At 46.1% G+C, this 14,886-nt stretch overlaps 1 protein-coding gene across 4 annotated transcripts in view; it reads left to right on the forward strand.

Moving 5' to 3' along the window:
• Positions 1 to 5,273: 5,273 nt before the first annotated feature.
• Positions 5,274 to 14,886, forward strand: part of FAM219A (family with sequence similarity 219 member A) — a 106,127-nt gene continuing 96,514 nt past the window's right edge. Inside the window, exon 1 of one of the 4 annotated variants that reach the window (XM_074813778.1) lies at positions 5,274 to 5,481. In XM_074813778.1, the coding sequence (XP_074669879.1) occupies positions 5,455 to 5,481 (27 nt within the window). In that variant the 5' untranslated portion in view covers positions 5,274 to 5,454. Of the gene's footprint in view, positions 5,515 to 14,886 lie in introns of all 4 variants that reach the window. The other 3 variants (XM_074813777.1, XM_074813776.1, XM_074813775.1) reach the window with 3 other exon arrangements.

Consider the following 14,886-nt stretch of genomic DNA (forward strand, 5'->3'; position numbering starts at 1 on the left):
GCTGCCAACCAGGATAAGGTTCCTCACTATAGCCTTTGCTGTGTGGTACATCCTTCTTCTATACTGTCAGAATAAACTGCTCCCTCCAGACTAGCTCTTGAAACTGGTTACTGCATGGTGAGGAGCCAGACATAGCACTATACAGTAACTCCTTGCATAATGTGAGATTTCACCCTATGCATAAAGCATAAGGTGACCTGAGTAGATCTGGATTTGCAGATCCATCCTAAACTACCAGAAAACTCAGAAGGCAAGGATGATGCGTGTTGATTAGTCTGCAGAGCTGAACTGTCAGTTTCTATTAAGCAAATTTTCCAAGGGCTGAAAATCAATTATGTATTAATGAAACACTCATCAGGGCAATGACAAACCCAGACTATATTTTTAAAGATTATTAAAGAGACATTCGTAGAGCCTCTCTGTTCCCCATTCTAGCTGTCACTATGAGACAGACTACAAGACTGAGCAATCACAGAATGCTCCAGCTAAGTTTACTTCATCTTCCTGAGCAGAGACATTATCATTCCTGCTTCCTCTGGAGCACACACAGAGGTTAACACATAATCTGAAAAAAAGAGAGGAACACAGATGCTTGTAGGATTCTAATGGGAAGAGGGAGAGACATTATAAGAGCTAAGCTTAACATTTCTGTAAATCCATTTAATAATTTCCTGCTAGGATTTTATTCTTGTTTTGAATATTAGCAAACTCCATAGTAAACCACCACTCAGCACAAGGAACAGAGAAGCATAGAATGGAAACAAAGCCAAAGGAAGCAAACTGACTTCTAGCCTGCCCTGCAGCAGACATCCATTTACACACGCTAGGGATGCCAATTTGAGAGCTATTTGCCAATACATTTTATAATCTGTTTCCTGAGAGACACTAAACCGCGTGTGTATTTTATATTCCATGGATGGTTTAATGCATGTTTAAGAGCCAGTAAGCACCTTAAAAGCCTTTGCTGGCAAAAAAAGTAAGACGTGTCTGATTGTTGAATGTGTTTGGGGAGGGGGTCTCTTTGTTTCTTTTTGACAACTTGCCGAACAGCAAATAAACTGCTTATATGTCAGTGGGTTCAAGACCACAAGTCAAGTGTAGCAATAAATACCCTGCTGTCCAAATTCAGATGCTTTCTTAACACTGCATAAGTGACCTGTTGCTGACAGTGGGGTTGACCCTAAGTGCTAAGACCAGTCAGTCTGGTTTTGCACACTGTAAATGCAAAGAAACGTATGCAATGTCAGTTAAGAAACCATAACCAAATCTTGCTTCTCCTTGGGGTGGGTTCAGCCACAGAGGTACACAGCAGCACAGGGTGCTCTCCACTGCTCACACAAGGCTCTTCCTTGAGTCACAAAGCAAAGACACGGAAATCTGGAACCAACACCTCCAACAGCATACCTGGTAACCATGTTTAAAATAATAATCTCAAAATTGTTGACCACTTTTTTTCACCACCCGGGACCAGTCATGGGACCAACACCAGGCTAACGGGGTTCCCTGCCCTATCAACAACTTTCTGCACGTCCATGCACATGCCACACAGGTCAGTATTTTTAGAGAATACTAAACTTCTGAGTGTCCGATTTGTCACACACAAGACGTCATTTTCAGGGGAGCTCAGAATCTAGCTCTTCCATTCCCTTCAGTCTTATGCAGGGATGTTGGCTTATGCCTTTCCATAATTCTACATCTTCCCAAAGTGCTGTGGAGCTCAATTGTGCGTAACACATTTCAGACCTGAAAGGAAGGATGTTATTGATGTACAGAGCATATATAAGTATTATTATTTACAAAGCTGCACCAGGAACACAAAGATGCAGACATACCCAATTATTTTAAGACTTTGAACACTGAAACACATTTCTTATTAATGTACACAAATATACAAGAGCCTAAAGATGCTTCTAATCAAGGCTCAGATGTTTCGTATGGAAGGCCACAGACTTTATCTCTGATGGTCAACTGGACTTTGACATATTCTCACCCAGGAATATGGGAGGTTTCTTTCAAAGAAAAAGAAAAAGACATCAGGTGGCTGGAGATTGAACTGGAGTCTGAAGTCATCTGGATAAAGAAAAAAAGAATGAAATAAAGCAAGAAACTGATATCAGAGGAGGAGGCAGATACAAAACAGGCACAGAAGAAGGGCAGGCAACCACCACCTGTAAGGGAAAGGAAGAAGAAAAAAAAGAATTGATCACAAAGTACTTGAAGAACATTGTCATGAAAGCAGAGGAGGGGCTGGAAGTGACACGCAGTAAAAGGGAAGGACCTGGTAGTGTTCAGGGAACTATCTCAGCTTTGAGAACAATCTCAGGAAGAAAATTTTCAAAGAGAAAGCAGTCAGCAATGAAAAACCTAGGAGGCAGAGCAGAACAAAGCAATATATAGGAAACAGAGGAATGAAAAGCATGGGAACAGGTGAAAGGAGCATAGTGCTGGAGTAGGATTCGCAATGACAAAGACAGAAAGCCTGGAGAAATGATGCTCAGCCAAAAAACCAGCCTCACCGGCAAGTAGTGGGCTCGTTTCCTGCTTCACTACAAGCCCTGGCAGAGAGGAGAAACGTGTATGAAGGAGAAGTGCAGGAGCTTACTCACTTATTTTCAGATATTTTCTTGTGAAGAACTGGCATCTAGACTTTGATTCACCAATTAATTTTATAGTGGCCATCAGGGTTCAGTAAATATGAATCATCAGGCCCTGATCGGGCAGTGAGTAGTGCAAAGGCACAGCTGTCCATTGCCCGGACTCCCAAAGCCACTGGGATATGGCCTATATTTTGAGCCAGGGAAAACGAGGCAAAAGCCTGTGGACTCCAGAGCCAGCTAGTCAACTGCACAATTCCTCCACTGCAAGAATATTCTAGTAGATAGAAGCAATCAGATTTCACAAGCTCAAGGCAAATACAGGAGAGGCAATACAGGACAAGTTAAAATTATTGTCTTTTAAGTTATTGTAATGAAAGTTTTGTTAAAAGCCAAAAATCCTAAGAGTTTGTTTCAAGAGCTTTAAAATAGAATTAATGCCTTTACAGCACATTAATTAAGTTTTTCAAAAAACATGTGAATCAAAGCCTCTCCATTTCAGAATATTTGAGATAATGGCTACTGAAAATAATTGAAAATATTTATGTGGACATTCTAAAAATAGTAGAAACTGAAATTCAAAGCAAGCATTTCATCCCAGGTTTAGTTTGTGTCATTATTATTAATGGGTTTTCCAATTTTAGCACAAGTATCTTCATTATCTAGGACTGGATGTGGTTTCTGGTTCTGAATTTGTGCCCTTTGCAAACTTTATAAAGCTGTTTGTAACTTGATAATTACTAGTACTTCTTGGTAGAAGATTAGGAATGTCACAACGATCCTCTCTCTTACCCTTCCCTACTCCAAAGCCCACAGGCTCTCCTACCATGTGTGCAGAAACACTCAGATGGCTCCCAGAGACCTCAGGGGCCAGTACTTCTGGATTTTGGGCCCCAGCCCGCAGCTGATGGACCAGGGACATGTGATCGGGCTCTGAAAAGTCAGCTCACACTCAGTAGAGTTTATTAGTTCAGGCCTCAGAAGTCGCATAGTTCTGTACAGAGTCTATACAGTTGTGGTGTGGATAAACCACAGACAAGATGGAACACACTTGGGTAACTAGATGGGGATCAGATGATCAGCAAGGGTTGCTGTTCCCTCCTTGAAAGAGCTCCTGCTGTCCAGACCCCCTCACAGACCACTGGGGATTGCCCAGCAAACTCAGCTACCACCTCACAGCTCTGGACCATCACATTGGTCCCTCTTTTTTTCCTTTTGCTTTCCTTGATCAGTTATGGCTTTCTGGCACGTATTCTGGACTGAGGAAGCAGGGTTGCTTGTTCCTGGTCACTTCTGGGCCACCTATGCTAACCCTTTTCTCACCACCCCAAAGATCTAATACTTTGGGATTGACCTAAACCTGTTATGAAAAGGGTTTTATCAGTCAGGTCATCTTCTGCTTTTAAGTCAAACACTTTGATAGTCCAGTAGTAGATGAGATCCAGTAATTAATTTGACTGAGCCTTTCATCCTGCTCACGCAGAGCCCAAACATAAACAGTGAGGTTCATTGTCTGAACTAAGACCAAATAGTAAAACAAATGGAAAGTGATAAAAGTTACAGCTAGGTATAATCGAAAGAATTTTTAAAAACTTTTTTAAAACAGGGATTTCAACCAGTCTGCTCAGCACCTCTGAAAGATTCTCTGGCAGACTGGGGGCATCCCAAGTGCACTAAAATCTGTTCTGGAAGTGTCATATGCTGTAACAGTAATGAAACGGCATTGATGATGATGTGTGCAGGATCTGTGTTCTCACAGGGCTGCAACAGCACAGTGACACAGCGTGGGGTGCTGTGGCTTTTGGGCACGCTGGTTTGCCTGAATGGGGTGCGTAGAAATGCCACAGAACACACAGGGTGTCACTGGCAGGGTGACACTGAGATACCTCAGTGCAGGGACAGGGTGATGCAACAAGACGTAACCAGGCGGTGAGCAGTGCCAAGAGGGGTTGTGCCGAGCTCCGTGTCCCACCCAGGCCTGCGGGGTTACAGCTCTGCGGGGCACCCTGGAGGGAAGCCAGCTGGCCTGCGCATGGTGATGTAACGTGTGGTGGCGCTGGGAACGGTGATGTCACCGTGTGCCTGGCGTCACACCAGTGACTCTGTGGCACCCACCCAGAGCAGGAGCTGAGGGCGGCAGAGCCACAGCGGGGCTGCAGGGCGACGTTCCCTCGTGTCAACCGCCATCTCCCGCTGCACGAGGCACTACAGTGACGCCATTGGGGGTAGCGGGGGGCTCGCTGACGTCACGGCGCCGGTGATGACGCCACCAGGGCGCTGTCACACGGGAGGGCGACGCCGTCCGGCTGCGATGCCTGGTCGGGACAGGCCCTTACCTGCCGGTGCCTGTCGCCCGCCTTGGCCGGCATGGCGGCTCTCCGCCACCGGCCGCTCCTCACCACAGCCCCGCGCCCTCCCGAACAGCCGCCGGCCGGAAGTTGATCGCTGCAACCATGGCAACGCGCCGGAAGCGGCGCGCAGCCAATCCGGCTGCAGAATGCCACCTGCCCCGGCTATTCCCTCCGTCCCCCCTCCCCCAGGAGTGCCCGCGCTCCCCCCGGGGGAGGGAATGGTACGTCCCGGCGGCGGCGGGGGGAGGGGGGCCACGGGCATCCGGGCCCCGGCGTTACTGACAGCGGCCCCGCCCCGCCTTATGAATATGCAAAAGAAGGGCGGGGCGGTGGCGGCCGGACCCGGAAGCGGTGAGGCTGAGTCACCTCAGCGGCGAGCGGCGGCGGCGATGAGGCAGCAGCCGCGGCGGGCGGCGACGGCGGCGTCGTCCTGAGGAGCCTCCCCGCGCCCGTCCGCCCTCCTTCCCTCCCGCCCGCGCCGCCTGTCGCGCCCCAGCCCCGCCGCCACCATGATGGAGGAGATAGACCGGTTCCAGGTGCCCGCCGTGCGCGCCGAGATGCAGCCGCTGGTGAGGGGCGGGCGGGGCCGCGCTGTCCCCGGGAGCCGCCGCCGCCGCCTTTTCACGGCGGGGCCCGGCGGCGGGGGACGGGTGTCGGTGCTGCGGGGACGGCGGTGCCGAGGTCGGGCCCGCGCGCCGCGACCGTTATGTAACGGCCGTCCCCCTCCGCGCCGCCATCCTCGCCGGGCCCCGGGGCCGTGCCCAGCCGGCGGCTGCTGTGTCATCTCGGGGCGACCCGTGGTCATGGCTGCCCGCCCGGCCCTTCCGTCCTGTCCCCCTCCTCCTCCCCCGGCATCTTCCCGGGCGCCGTCGGTAGCAGCGGCAGAAGCCGCCGGCGGGGAGGGCGGGGGCGGGCGGGCGGCTGCGGCTCCGCTCCTGCCTCGGTGGAAGCGTTGCTTCCCCGAGCGCAGCGGCGGCCCGGAGCATCCCGGCCTGGCGGGCGCGTAGGGCGGGTGTTTCCCGCCGCCTGGGCCGGTGGCTCCAGCGGCGGGCACGGGAGTGCCCCGGGGAGGGGTGGGAAGCGGCGGCGATGCCGGGGCAGCGGAAGGTGGTGAGGACTGGTGGGGTTTCAGCTGACTTTCACAAAATACGTGAGATCTGGGGGAAAGAATTAGGCGGTGTTCGTGCGCAGCCCGGTCTGGGAGCTCCCCAGGGACAGGGTAACTGCCCGGGATGGGTGTGAAATACCTGTGGTGCGAAGCTGCAGGACCTTCTCCGTGGCTAGTTTTATAGCCCTTGCTCCCAGTGCAACACTGCGGTTAGATGCTCATCGTGTGAAAAGTCCAGGTGTTTTGCAAAGAAACATCTCTGTCAAATTAGTTTTGCTCGCATAAAATTATTTACATAAAAAAAGCCATCTGTGAGGGTTTGATTTCCCCCCCTTCCCAATGCCAGGGCATGTGCTTTTCACACCAGGATGTTTTTTCGCTTCACAGACACAATTATAGCCAGTTAATGAGCTCTGAAGAGGTTGACATAATGGTTACACTACTACATGGGACCCTGGGGAATATTTGCAGAGAAGGAAGTATGCATGCTCACGGGACTTTGCGGCTGTGTAAATGGGCAGGTAGAGTGGTCCTGGGCTTTTGGTAGCTTCCGAAATGACACTTATGAAGGAAGGCCAGATGGCTGGCAGCCATGGGAGATGTTAGATCATCACCAAGTAGTCCAAGACTTATTATAAGCATGTAGCTGCTTTGCTTTGATGCAACAGGCTTGCTTGTGTATGTGTTGTGCCACAGCTGCATGCCACAGAACACTTCAATGTGTTACCCATTTCTGTTCCCCCTCAGGGAGAGGTTCCCTTGTCTGTTCCTCTCCCCTTACTCCTGTCTGCCTCACTCTCTGCTTGAAGGTGTGTTGTTATGTGTAACCTGGGACCTGTTGAAATACAGTTCACCTTGGCATTAAAGTGAAAGCTGGATAATGGGCTGACTCACTCAGGATGTTTATTCCCTTTGGTACCTGCAGTAAGCAAATTCCATCTCAGCATCTGATTGTGTGAGATGGGGATATGAAGTGTTTGGAGAGGTGGAAAGAACTTTAATGAAATGCTCACACAGATCCGTTTGATAGCAGGTGAGGATAGGTTATTGGCAGGTTCATGTTGGCACCAAAGATACTACTGAGATTTCTTTCCAGTGTATAAAACTGAACGTTATTTAGAGTTGATGTACCAGTCCTCAGTTTCTTGTTGCAGCTGGTGTTTGTAAAAAGTTAAGACCACAATAATTGTTTTGTGGACAGAAAGACTCTTTGTGAACGTCTACAAACTCAAATTACCCCTCAGTGGCAAGAAAAACACTTTTCTTATGATGGGAGTGTTGACAAATTGTGAAAATATTTTTAGCTTGGTTTTTGTTGTTGTTTGGTTATTTAGCTTTTAACCTTTGTGGTGGGGAAGAAAACTGTCCATACAAACTGATGTGGACTTGTTGCATGGCCTACTTGTTATGTATGTTTTTATCAGAGGCAACAGATGTGACAAGGCTGGCCCTCTTTATTCATGTTGAGGACAGTGGGCATAGTGAGATTAGCAAGTTTGGAAAAGCTGTTGGCAGACAAAGAAAACTCCTAAGTATTTTCTAGAAGCCCCATGATAATAGTGGAGAAGTGGAATTGGCACATTCATGCATGTTTGCGTGGACATGGAGTGAGCAGAACCCAATCCAACATCCTGTCCAACCCTGCTGTCCCAGGATAGGATGGTATATTGTGCAGCAGCGATAGTAAGCTTAGGAAGCTGGTTTCCTTCCCTTCTTCAGCAGCCAAGAATTAGGAAATTTTCACAAAGAGCTTTAACATTTGCATTAAAAGAATACTCTGAACCTGTGCTTCAGGGTTTCAGCTGATTTTTAACTAGTGGAGCTCATAGCAAAACCTTGTGTGTGTGAGGGGCTGTTGCTGTGACTGGGTGTGTAGGATTCTTCCATGTGCCTGGAAATGCTGGCATCAGGCTCAGAAGTGGGACAGAACAAGTCTGGTACAGCATTTCCAGTGTTTTCTTCTGCTTTGTAGCTCCTGGTCTGTATCTTGCAGTTCAGAAGCTGGCTGGAGTTTATCATACTAATTTGCTTGAGTAACACCATTTTGCCCAAGAGTGCTGCTGTGTTCCATTACAGTTACCATTTGTGCCTTTCCTCTCCCTCCCATCCCATACTTTAAAGTACAGAATAACCTTAGCATCTTGGGACTTCTTGTTTCTTTTTCCCAGTGTAAAAGCCTTCAGTTCTACATGGTCTCAGGGAGAGATGAGACTGGCAGCCTTTTCCACATCCAAAGAGCTGAGGTAGAAGTTTGTTTTCCAGGTCAGATCTAAGAGTCATTGTGAACTGCCCCTGGAGCTATAAAAAAAATGTTTTAAAATGTGATCGATCCCCTGCTGAAAGGAAATAAAGAAGAAAAGGTCCCTTGCTTGATTTGAAGTGCATACATTGTATGAAATGTTTTTTCATCCTGTTCAGGCTGGAGGGTGTCCTAGGAGAGCACTGTTCCCTCTGAGTCTGGCCAGTACCTGGCAGTATGAGAAGGCTCCTGAAGTGAGGTTTGTGAAGCCAGGCTTTGCTTGAAATCCTTAAAAACGTTGTGTGGTTGACCAGCATGCATGCTTTTGAGCGTCTTGTTCATCTGTGTAGATAAGTGTCATGTTAGCTCTTGATGTCTTTATGCTGAACTCCAGGATAACCACCAGTGATCTGCCAAGAAACCATATGACAAGACAAGCCTGCTGATCTGCTAATGTTCAAAATTAAGAGATAGGTACAGCTGTTAAATGCTGAAGGGAAGCCGTTCTTAGAAAGCAGTCTGAAGACTTTCTGAGCCCCTCAGGCTCCAAATCTGCCACTGATACTGGCACTATTGATCAGCTGTCTGTCAGGGATGATAGTACGCTAATGTCTGGTGTCCACTGAGTGCACACCCTGACAATAACCAGTTTTGTATTTACTGAGCAGGGACACAGAACCTGACACATCCATGGCTTTTTGCAAAAGTAACTTCTGTAAAGCTCAAATGTTTCTGGTGGGGGAACCTTCTCTCTTTGACAGCCTTGTCCAGCGAAGGGCTGCATTTGGCACATCTCATTGCAAGGCTAAGGGCAGCACCTAACTGGTACAGACTGGAGCTGTGTGGAGTACTGCTTGCTCTGCCAAAGCCTATCAGTTTCTCTGGTTGCTGCAAGTTTCTCTCTGCTAATAACAAGTCAGATAGGGGTTATGTTGCAAAGCTGAGAAGCATTTGGTCTGCAGGTTGGCCAGCTCTGTCATATATGACCTCCCACCCTTCGCATTGGATGCATGAAGCTGAGAAGGTGGTCAGTCACTTCCTCCTCTCACCAGCCTGTTTGAATAACCATTGCAGGGTCAAGCAAGCTGTCTTGACTCTGCTTGACATCTGCAATCATTTGTTATGAGAACTGCTGTGTGCTAATACAGACCCAAGGAAAGGTTCAGCACAGGACTTAATGAGAGGGAGTTGCTGTGGGCAGGATGGCATGCAGACTCTGGTTAAACACTGGGAGGTTGTAGGATGGGACGAGGCCCAGTGTTTCACATCTTTGCGAGACACATTACTCTGCGTATTTTGGTACGGCGGCACAATTGTATACATATTCGTGGTGGAAGGGAAGGAAGGCTGCTAACCAGCACATGGCCACATTCACGAGGTGCCTTTCCATGAAAATGAGATGGTCTGTGTGATCCCTATTTCCTGTCTTGGATACTGGTAGCTCTTGGCTTCCATCCCAAAAATGCCTGCCTCTTCAAATTAACATAAACTAATTTACAAGGGGTTTTGTTTACTCCTAATGCTTAGTATCATGTCTTCCCTATCAACATGGTGCAAGCTCAACTGTGGAAACTCTGTTCCACTTAGCTTCTGTTTGATCTCTGACTTGGCTTGTCACAGTCCTTCTACACTCAGAAAAAGGGCTCTCTTTGTTAGCTGCTGGGTAATGGGTTTGTTTCACATAAAATCAATTCCCAGCATTGCAGGGATGCATGGTGTGATGAGGCTTGTAATTCATTATTTCTGGGATGCTTATCGCTTGGTAGGTAACTGTCTTGGCTGGTGGGGTTGGTATTTGGTGTGTTAACTTCCAATTAGACAATTTTTCCCAGTCTGTTATTGATGGTGCATTGTTGTGATGATTGGTGTTGGTTTGTTTTCTCTACATTTTTTGTCAGGCAGGTTTCCTAACATTAATTCTCATTACGAAGGTAGGTGTTAAAGGGAGAGAGAGATGAAGGAACACTTGCACTGTGAAGGTGCTGCAGAGAAGAAGAAATAAAATACTCTTTGAAATAGGAATGGGAGGAGCCTGTAATTATATGTAGGCCCATCTTTTCTTCAGCACTGGAGCCTGTTTTGTGAAGTCTGTTTTGTGTTATTAGCTAAGCTCTTCTTAAAATCCTTACTGTTTTCACTGAAATCAAATGTACTAAGCATGATGCAGTGGGGTTGTATCTTGAATTCTGCTGGTACATGAAACCCTCCTATGCCTGTCTCTCTAGCACACACCAAGCACTGGCTGGCATATGATGGCAAACTGACAGATGACAGTGTTGGATCACACGTTGCTCCCATACGCTAACACATGCAGTTTCTGTTCTTAGCACAAAAATGGAAGTAGAGTAAAAGTGCTCTTGCCCACATGGCATCAGTACAGCTTTTCCTAAGAAAAGACACCTGTCAAAGTGCACAGCTTCAGAGCAGCTTTGACACAAACTCCTGACTCCTTGGCTTGCTTTCTGAAAGTGACAGCTGGAATGCAGTATTTCAGTTTCCCAGTTATCGGTCCATGTGAAAAATGAGAGATCTTTCCAGAAAAATTGGACTGATGGTTCTTATATCTTGTTCTGAAGCATTGTGTCCAGGCTGGTTCCCTGCAGATGTTTGCCAGGCTGTGGAACCTCAGGCTGGTAGCTTTAGTTTTGATGGCGACAGCCAAGCTAAGGATGTTGCTTAGTCACATCCTACAGTGACGCTGTTGGCTTTTTAGCTAAGATGCTAAATCTGTGCTAGTCCTGGAGGTGTAAAATTTCCAGAAACTTTGAAGATACAGAAGGTGGTTTTCTCTACAGCTTTTTTTGAACATTAGAAGAGAAAAACAAAAAAGAAGAAGTTAGATTATCTACTGGATGCTTAATGTTTAAAAAATAAACTATAATTGTAGTCAGCAGACAGTATGAGCGCTCAAGCATGAGTGTTCATAGATCTACATTCTTTATTTGTGGAAAATATTGACTGTGTCATCCTAGGAAAGTTGTGCTGTGTGTTAAGATCTCTTTGTTTTGTCTGATGCATCCCTAAAATTGAGAAAAAACTAAAAATAGAAAACCAAAAGTAGCAAGGAAGCTAAAGGAAAGGTTATACCTGTAGGACTTCAAAATAGTACGTTAATGTAACATTAGGTCTCTAGTGCAGATATACAAGAAACTCTTTTTTCTAGAAGGAAAAAGCTTTTAAAATGAAAATGCCATCCCTATGTATATTCATTGTAATGTAGCCCAGGGCCTACACAGCAGTGTGTTTTGTAAATGCTTACAGTACATGTGATTGTAATGTCACAGCACTATGGGTTCTGAAATAGAACTATTTCAGATGGCGCTGGTTTTAGTTACACTGCCTGCTTTGATCTACAGCAGTAGTCTAAAGACCACCTCCCAGAATACTTCAATTCATTGGGGTTCTGTCCTGCGCCCTTCCTGTCCTGTATCAGGCCTTTGGTGCAAAGAGACAGGAATATTTTTATTACCATCCAGGCCAGGCTGAAACTCCAGCAGTGATCCAGCACAGGCTCCCGAGCGGCTGTGGTGAGGGATATGGCTGCTGTAGCTAGAGGATGATCAGTCAGGACACAGAGGCATTTTCTGTCTGGCACTGTCTCTGCAGGCACCCTCTTTCCTCTTCTGTACTTCTTTGCACAAGCTCTGGCTACCGTTGTTCTGTCAGTCATGTTTGCAAATCTCTTTTTGAGTGAAGAAAGGTGTTTAAAAAGGGGCACTGAATTCTGTGAAGAATTAAACCTTCACAGTCCCCTCTTGGGGGTTCTTCTGTAACTCTCAAGAGCTCATTATCTGTAGCTTGATATTAACATCTACTCAGAATCCAATTTCTGCTACCAACGTAGCTGTATACTCTCTCTGCCAGTAGATAGTAGTAGGTGTGTAAAGAGTCAGACAAGATGAGAAAAGTGCCCGGGTGAGAGAAGAGAACAATGCATGCCCTTAATTCTCCAAGCCTTCATTCAAGGAAAGCCCTCAGCTTACCAACAGGGCTGTAGGGGTTATGTGGACTCCCGGAGTAACATCTTCCTCTCTGTGGAATTGAAGACTGAGCTGGATAAGAATATAGGAGGAGACCCCATCACTGGTTTGATCTGTGGGGCAGGGGATTAAGAGTTGGAGCTGGCTAACAGTAGGACTGGGAGTCAGTCAGTCACGATGGTGTGCCTGTTTTTTCCAGACATTTTAAGACTTTGGCTGGATTAGATGTTGTTCAGCTTCTACACAGATCAATTATCTGTCACTTTCCACAGACAGTCTGTAGAAATGTGTCTATGCTTTCCCCTCACACTTGCACATGCCATGCATCTTTGGTGAAGTCTTGTGCCATTTTGAATTTAAGGTCCCTCTGAGGTTATTCTGTATCTGTCGCTATAAAATTGACATTGTAGTGAAGCAGCCACTTGCAACTAGTAAATCCATCAGTTCCAGCTCAAACCCGGTGTAGTCTTCCTGACCGTTATTTTTTCTGACGTTTAAAGTGTAATCTTGTGCAATGGATTGGTGTCCATTTTGTAGTATGCAATAGAAAGCAAGCATTTGCTTCACTGGTTTGACTTTGAGCATGGTGAGTTGGAGTGAATGAAATTGTAGGTGTAAATTTTCTTCATTTTAAAGAGTATCTGCTAGGGAATCTGCTCAGCTTTTGGACACATCCATCACTGATTCACAGGATAGGAAGGTTTATCACTTTGGGAAACTTCTTTGCAAAGAAGTGTTCTCTTAAATACATGCAGAGTATACTGGCTGCATTCCAACTGCTTTTACTAGGTGTTGTGGACTGAGAAAAGCTTGTTATTTTCAGTAAAACTTGAAGGTAGCACACGCTGCTTTTGCTGAGAAGACCATTTGCTCTCTAAAGATGGGTAAGACTTTATTTTCTGTACAGAAGGGAAGTGGGAGAGTATTATTTGTTATGTCTTTAAAAGCTATTCCAGCTGTGCTGGCAAGCTGTTTAGCAGAGATGCAGTTTCTGCCTGTGAACAAGTTACTTTGCTAGAACATTTTAAAATTCTTCCTGAGCTTAGTAAATTCTACTGCATAGCTGCGGCTTTATTACAGCTGTTGACAAGTTGTCTGTCAGGCTTTAGTGGAGAAAACATGTCAACAAAGCCATAGTATAGGTCAGGCTATCAAATAACTCCTGTGACCCAGTACCATGTGCCTGCCAGAGCACGTTGTTTAGACTCTGCGTGTAGTGCTAAAGCAGGTAGCACTAACCTCATCACCAGTCTGCAATCCCTTTCCCCACATGCTTCCCAAAGCTTTCTTCTAGAATAGGCTGTGTTAGAGCTCTTTGGTTGAGCTTCTGTTTCTTTCAGTGTCCGGGACCATCAGACATGAATCATTCCTCCTTGGGCCTGGTACAGTGTCTTGCCTCATACTTGTCTGACACTGTTTTTCTCAGTTTATTTTCAGTGCCCTTCCTGAACTAAAATCCATTAATATCACCAGCTGACCTTTTGGGCTCTGCAGCATTCAGTCTAATAAATCCTGTAGACAGTCTCTTTTCCTAAGCCAAGCACAGCAGTGGTATTATAATGATCATCGTTTCTCTCTGTCTTCTGTATTTTACTGATTGCATGGGAATATAGGTTAGTGATTTAGTACACCCATATTCAAATAAACTGTTCACTTAGGTTATGTCTTGTTTCAGGTTTTTGTTTGTATGTGGTGAAAACAAATCTTGGTTTCCATCTCAGTATCAGAGATGCTTATGCTGACCTAATTATTGTTTCCTCCCCTGCCCCACAGTGAATCTGTGGTGTGGTGGTGTCTGTTCATTCACTAAGTCTGTTCATTCACTCATTCACTGGGATGAGACAGCCTGCTTTGGTGGTGGCCTCTCCTGCTTCTTGCTTTCAAACAGATGTCTTACAGTTGGCCAGTAGTAGATCTTTTTTTCCTGGTAGACAAAGTCTCTTTAGCTTCCTTAAATGCAATTATTTTTGTGTCTTCATCAGTTCTTCATTTTGCTCCTATGCACAGTTGTCTAAGGTAGCTTGAGATTTTTTGTGTTTCTGTGTTCACCCTCTGTGATGGTATTCTCAGACATAAGGTACTATGGTGTCCTTTTTCCCCTCAAAGTGAGAAAGTGCTTCAGTTCTTGCAGAAGAGCACACTGGCAGTGTATTGCAGTATTTAAAAGGACTTGTTGGTTAGACACATGTTTGTAAATCAGAGGAGATTCATTTATGCTTGCCTAAGCTCTTTCGTTATATTGCTTAAATCATGTCCCTGTGAACTGTGTTGGTTTGACTCTTGGGCTGATGTACCAGCCTTACAGCAGACTAATGATATCACAGGGGAAGCAGATGAGACTTCCCATGTTTTGAGCCAAGCTAGTTCTAGGAAACCAACTTCTTGGAGCATGTCAGAGCATGGAGGTCTAATATCTGTTAGAGATGAGGCGGTAAAGGGATGCAAATCCACTCTTAATCAGCCTCCCAGTTCTGCTGAATTGCTAGCTGAGTTCCTAACTGAAATGATTATTGCTGTCTTGCTCTGCAGTGGTGTGAGATGGTCTTTAAGGTCATCATATCTTTTTTAAAAAGAAAAAAATTTTATCTGTATGCCACAGAGAGAAGTACCAGAG

The sequence above is a fragment of the Strix aluco genome, chromosome Z (genome assembly GCF_031877795.1).
Source record: "Strix aluco isolate bStrAlu1 chromosome Z, bStrAlu1.hap1, whole genome shotgun sequence".
Taxonomy (NCBI): Eukaryota; Metazoa; Chordata; class Aves; order Strigiformes; family Strigidae; genus Strix; species Strix aluco.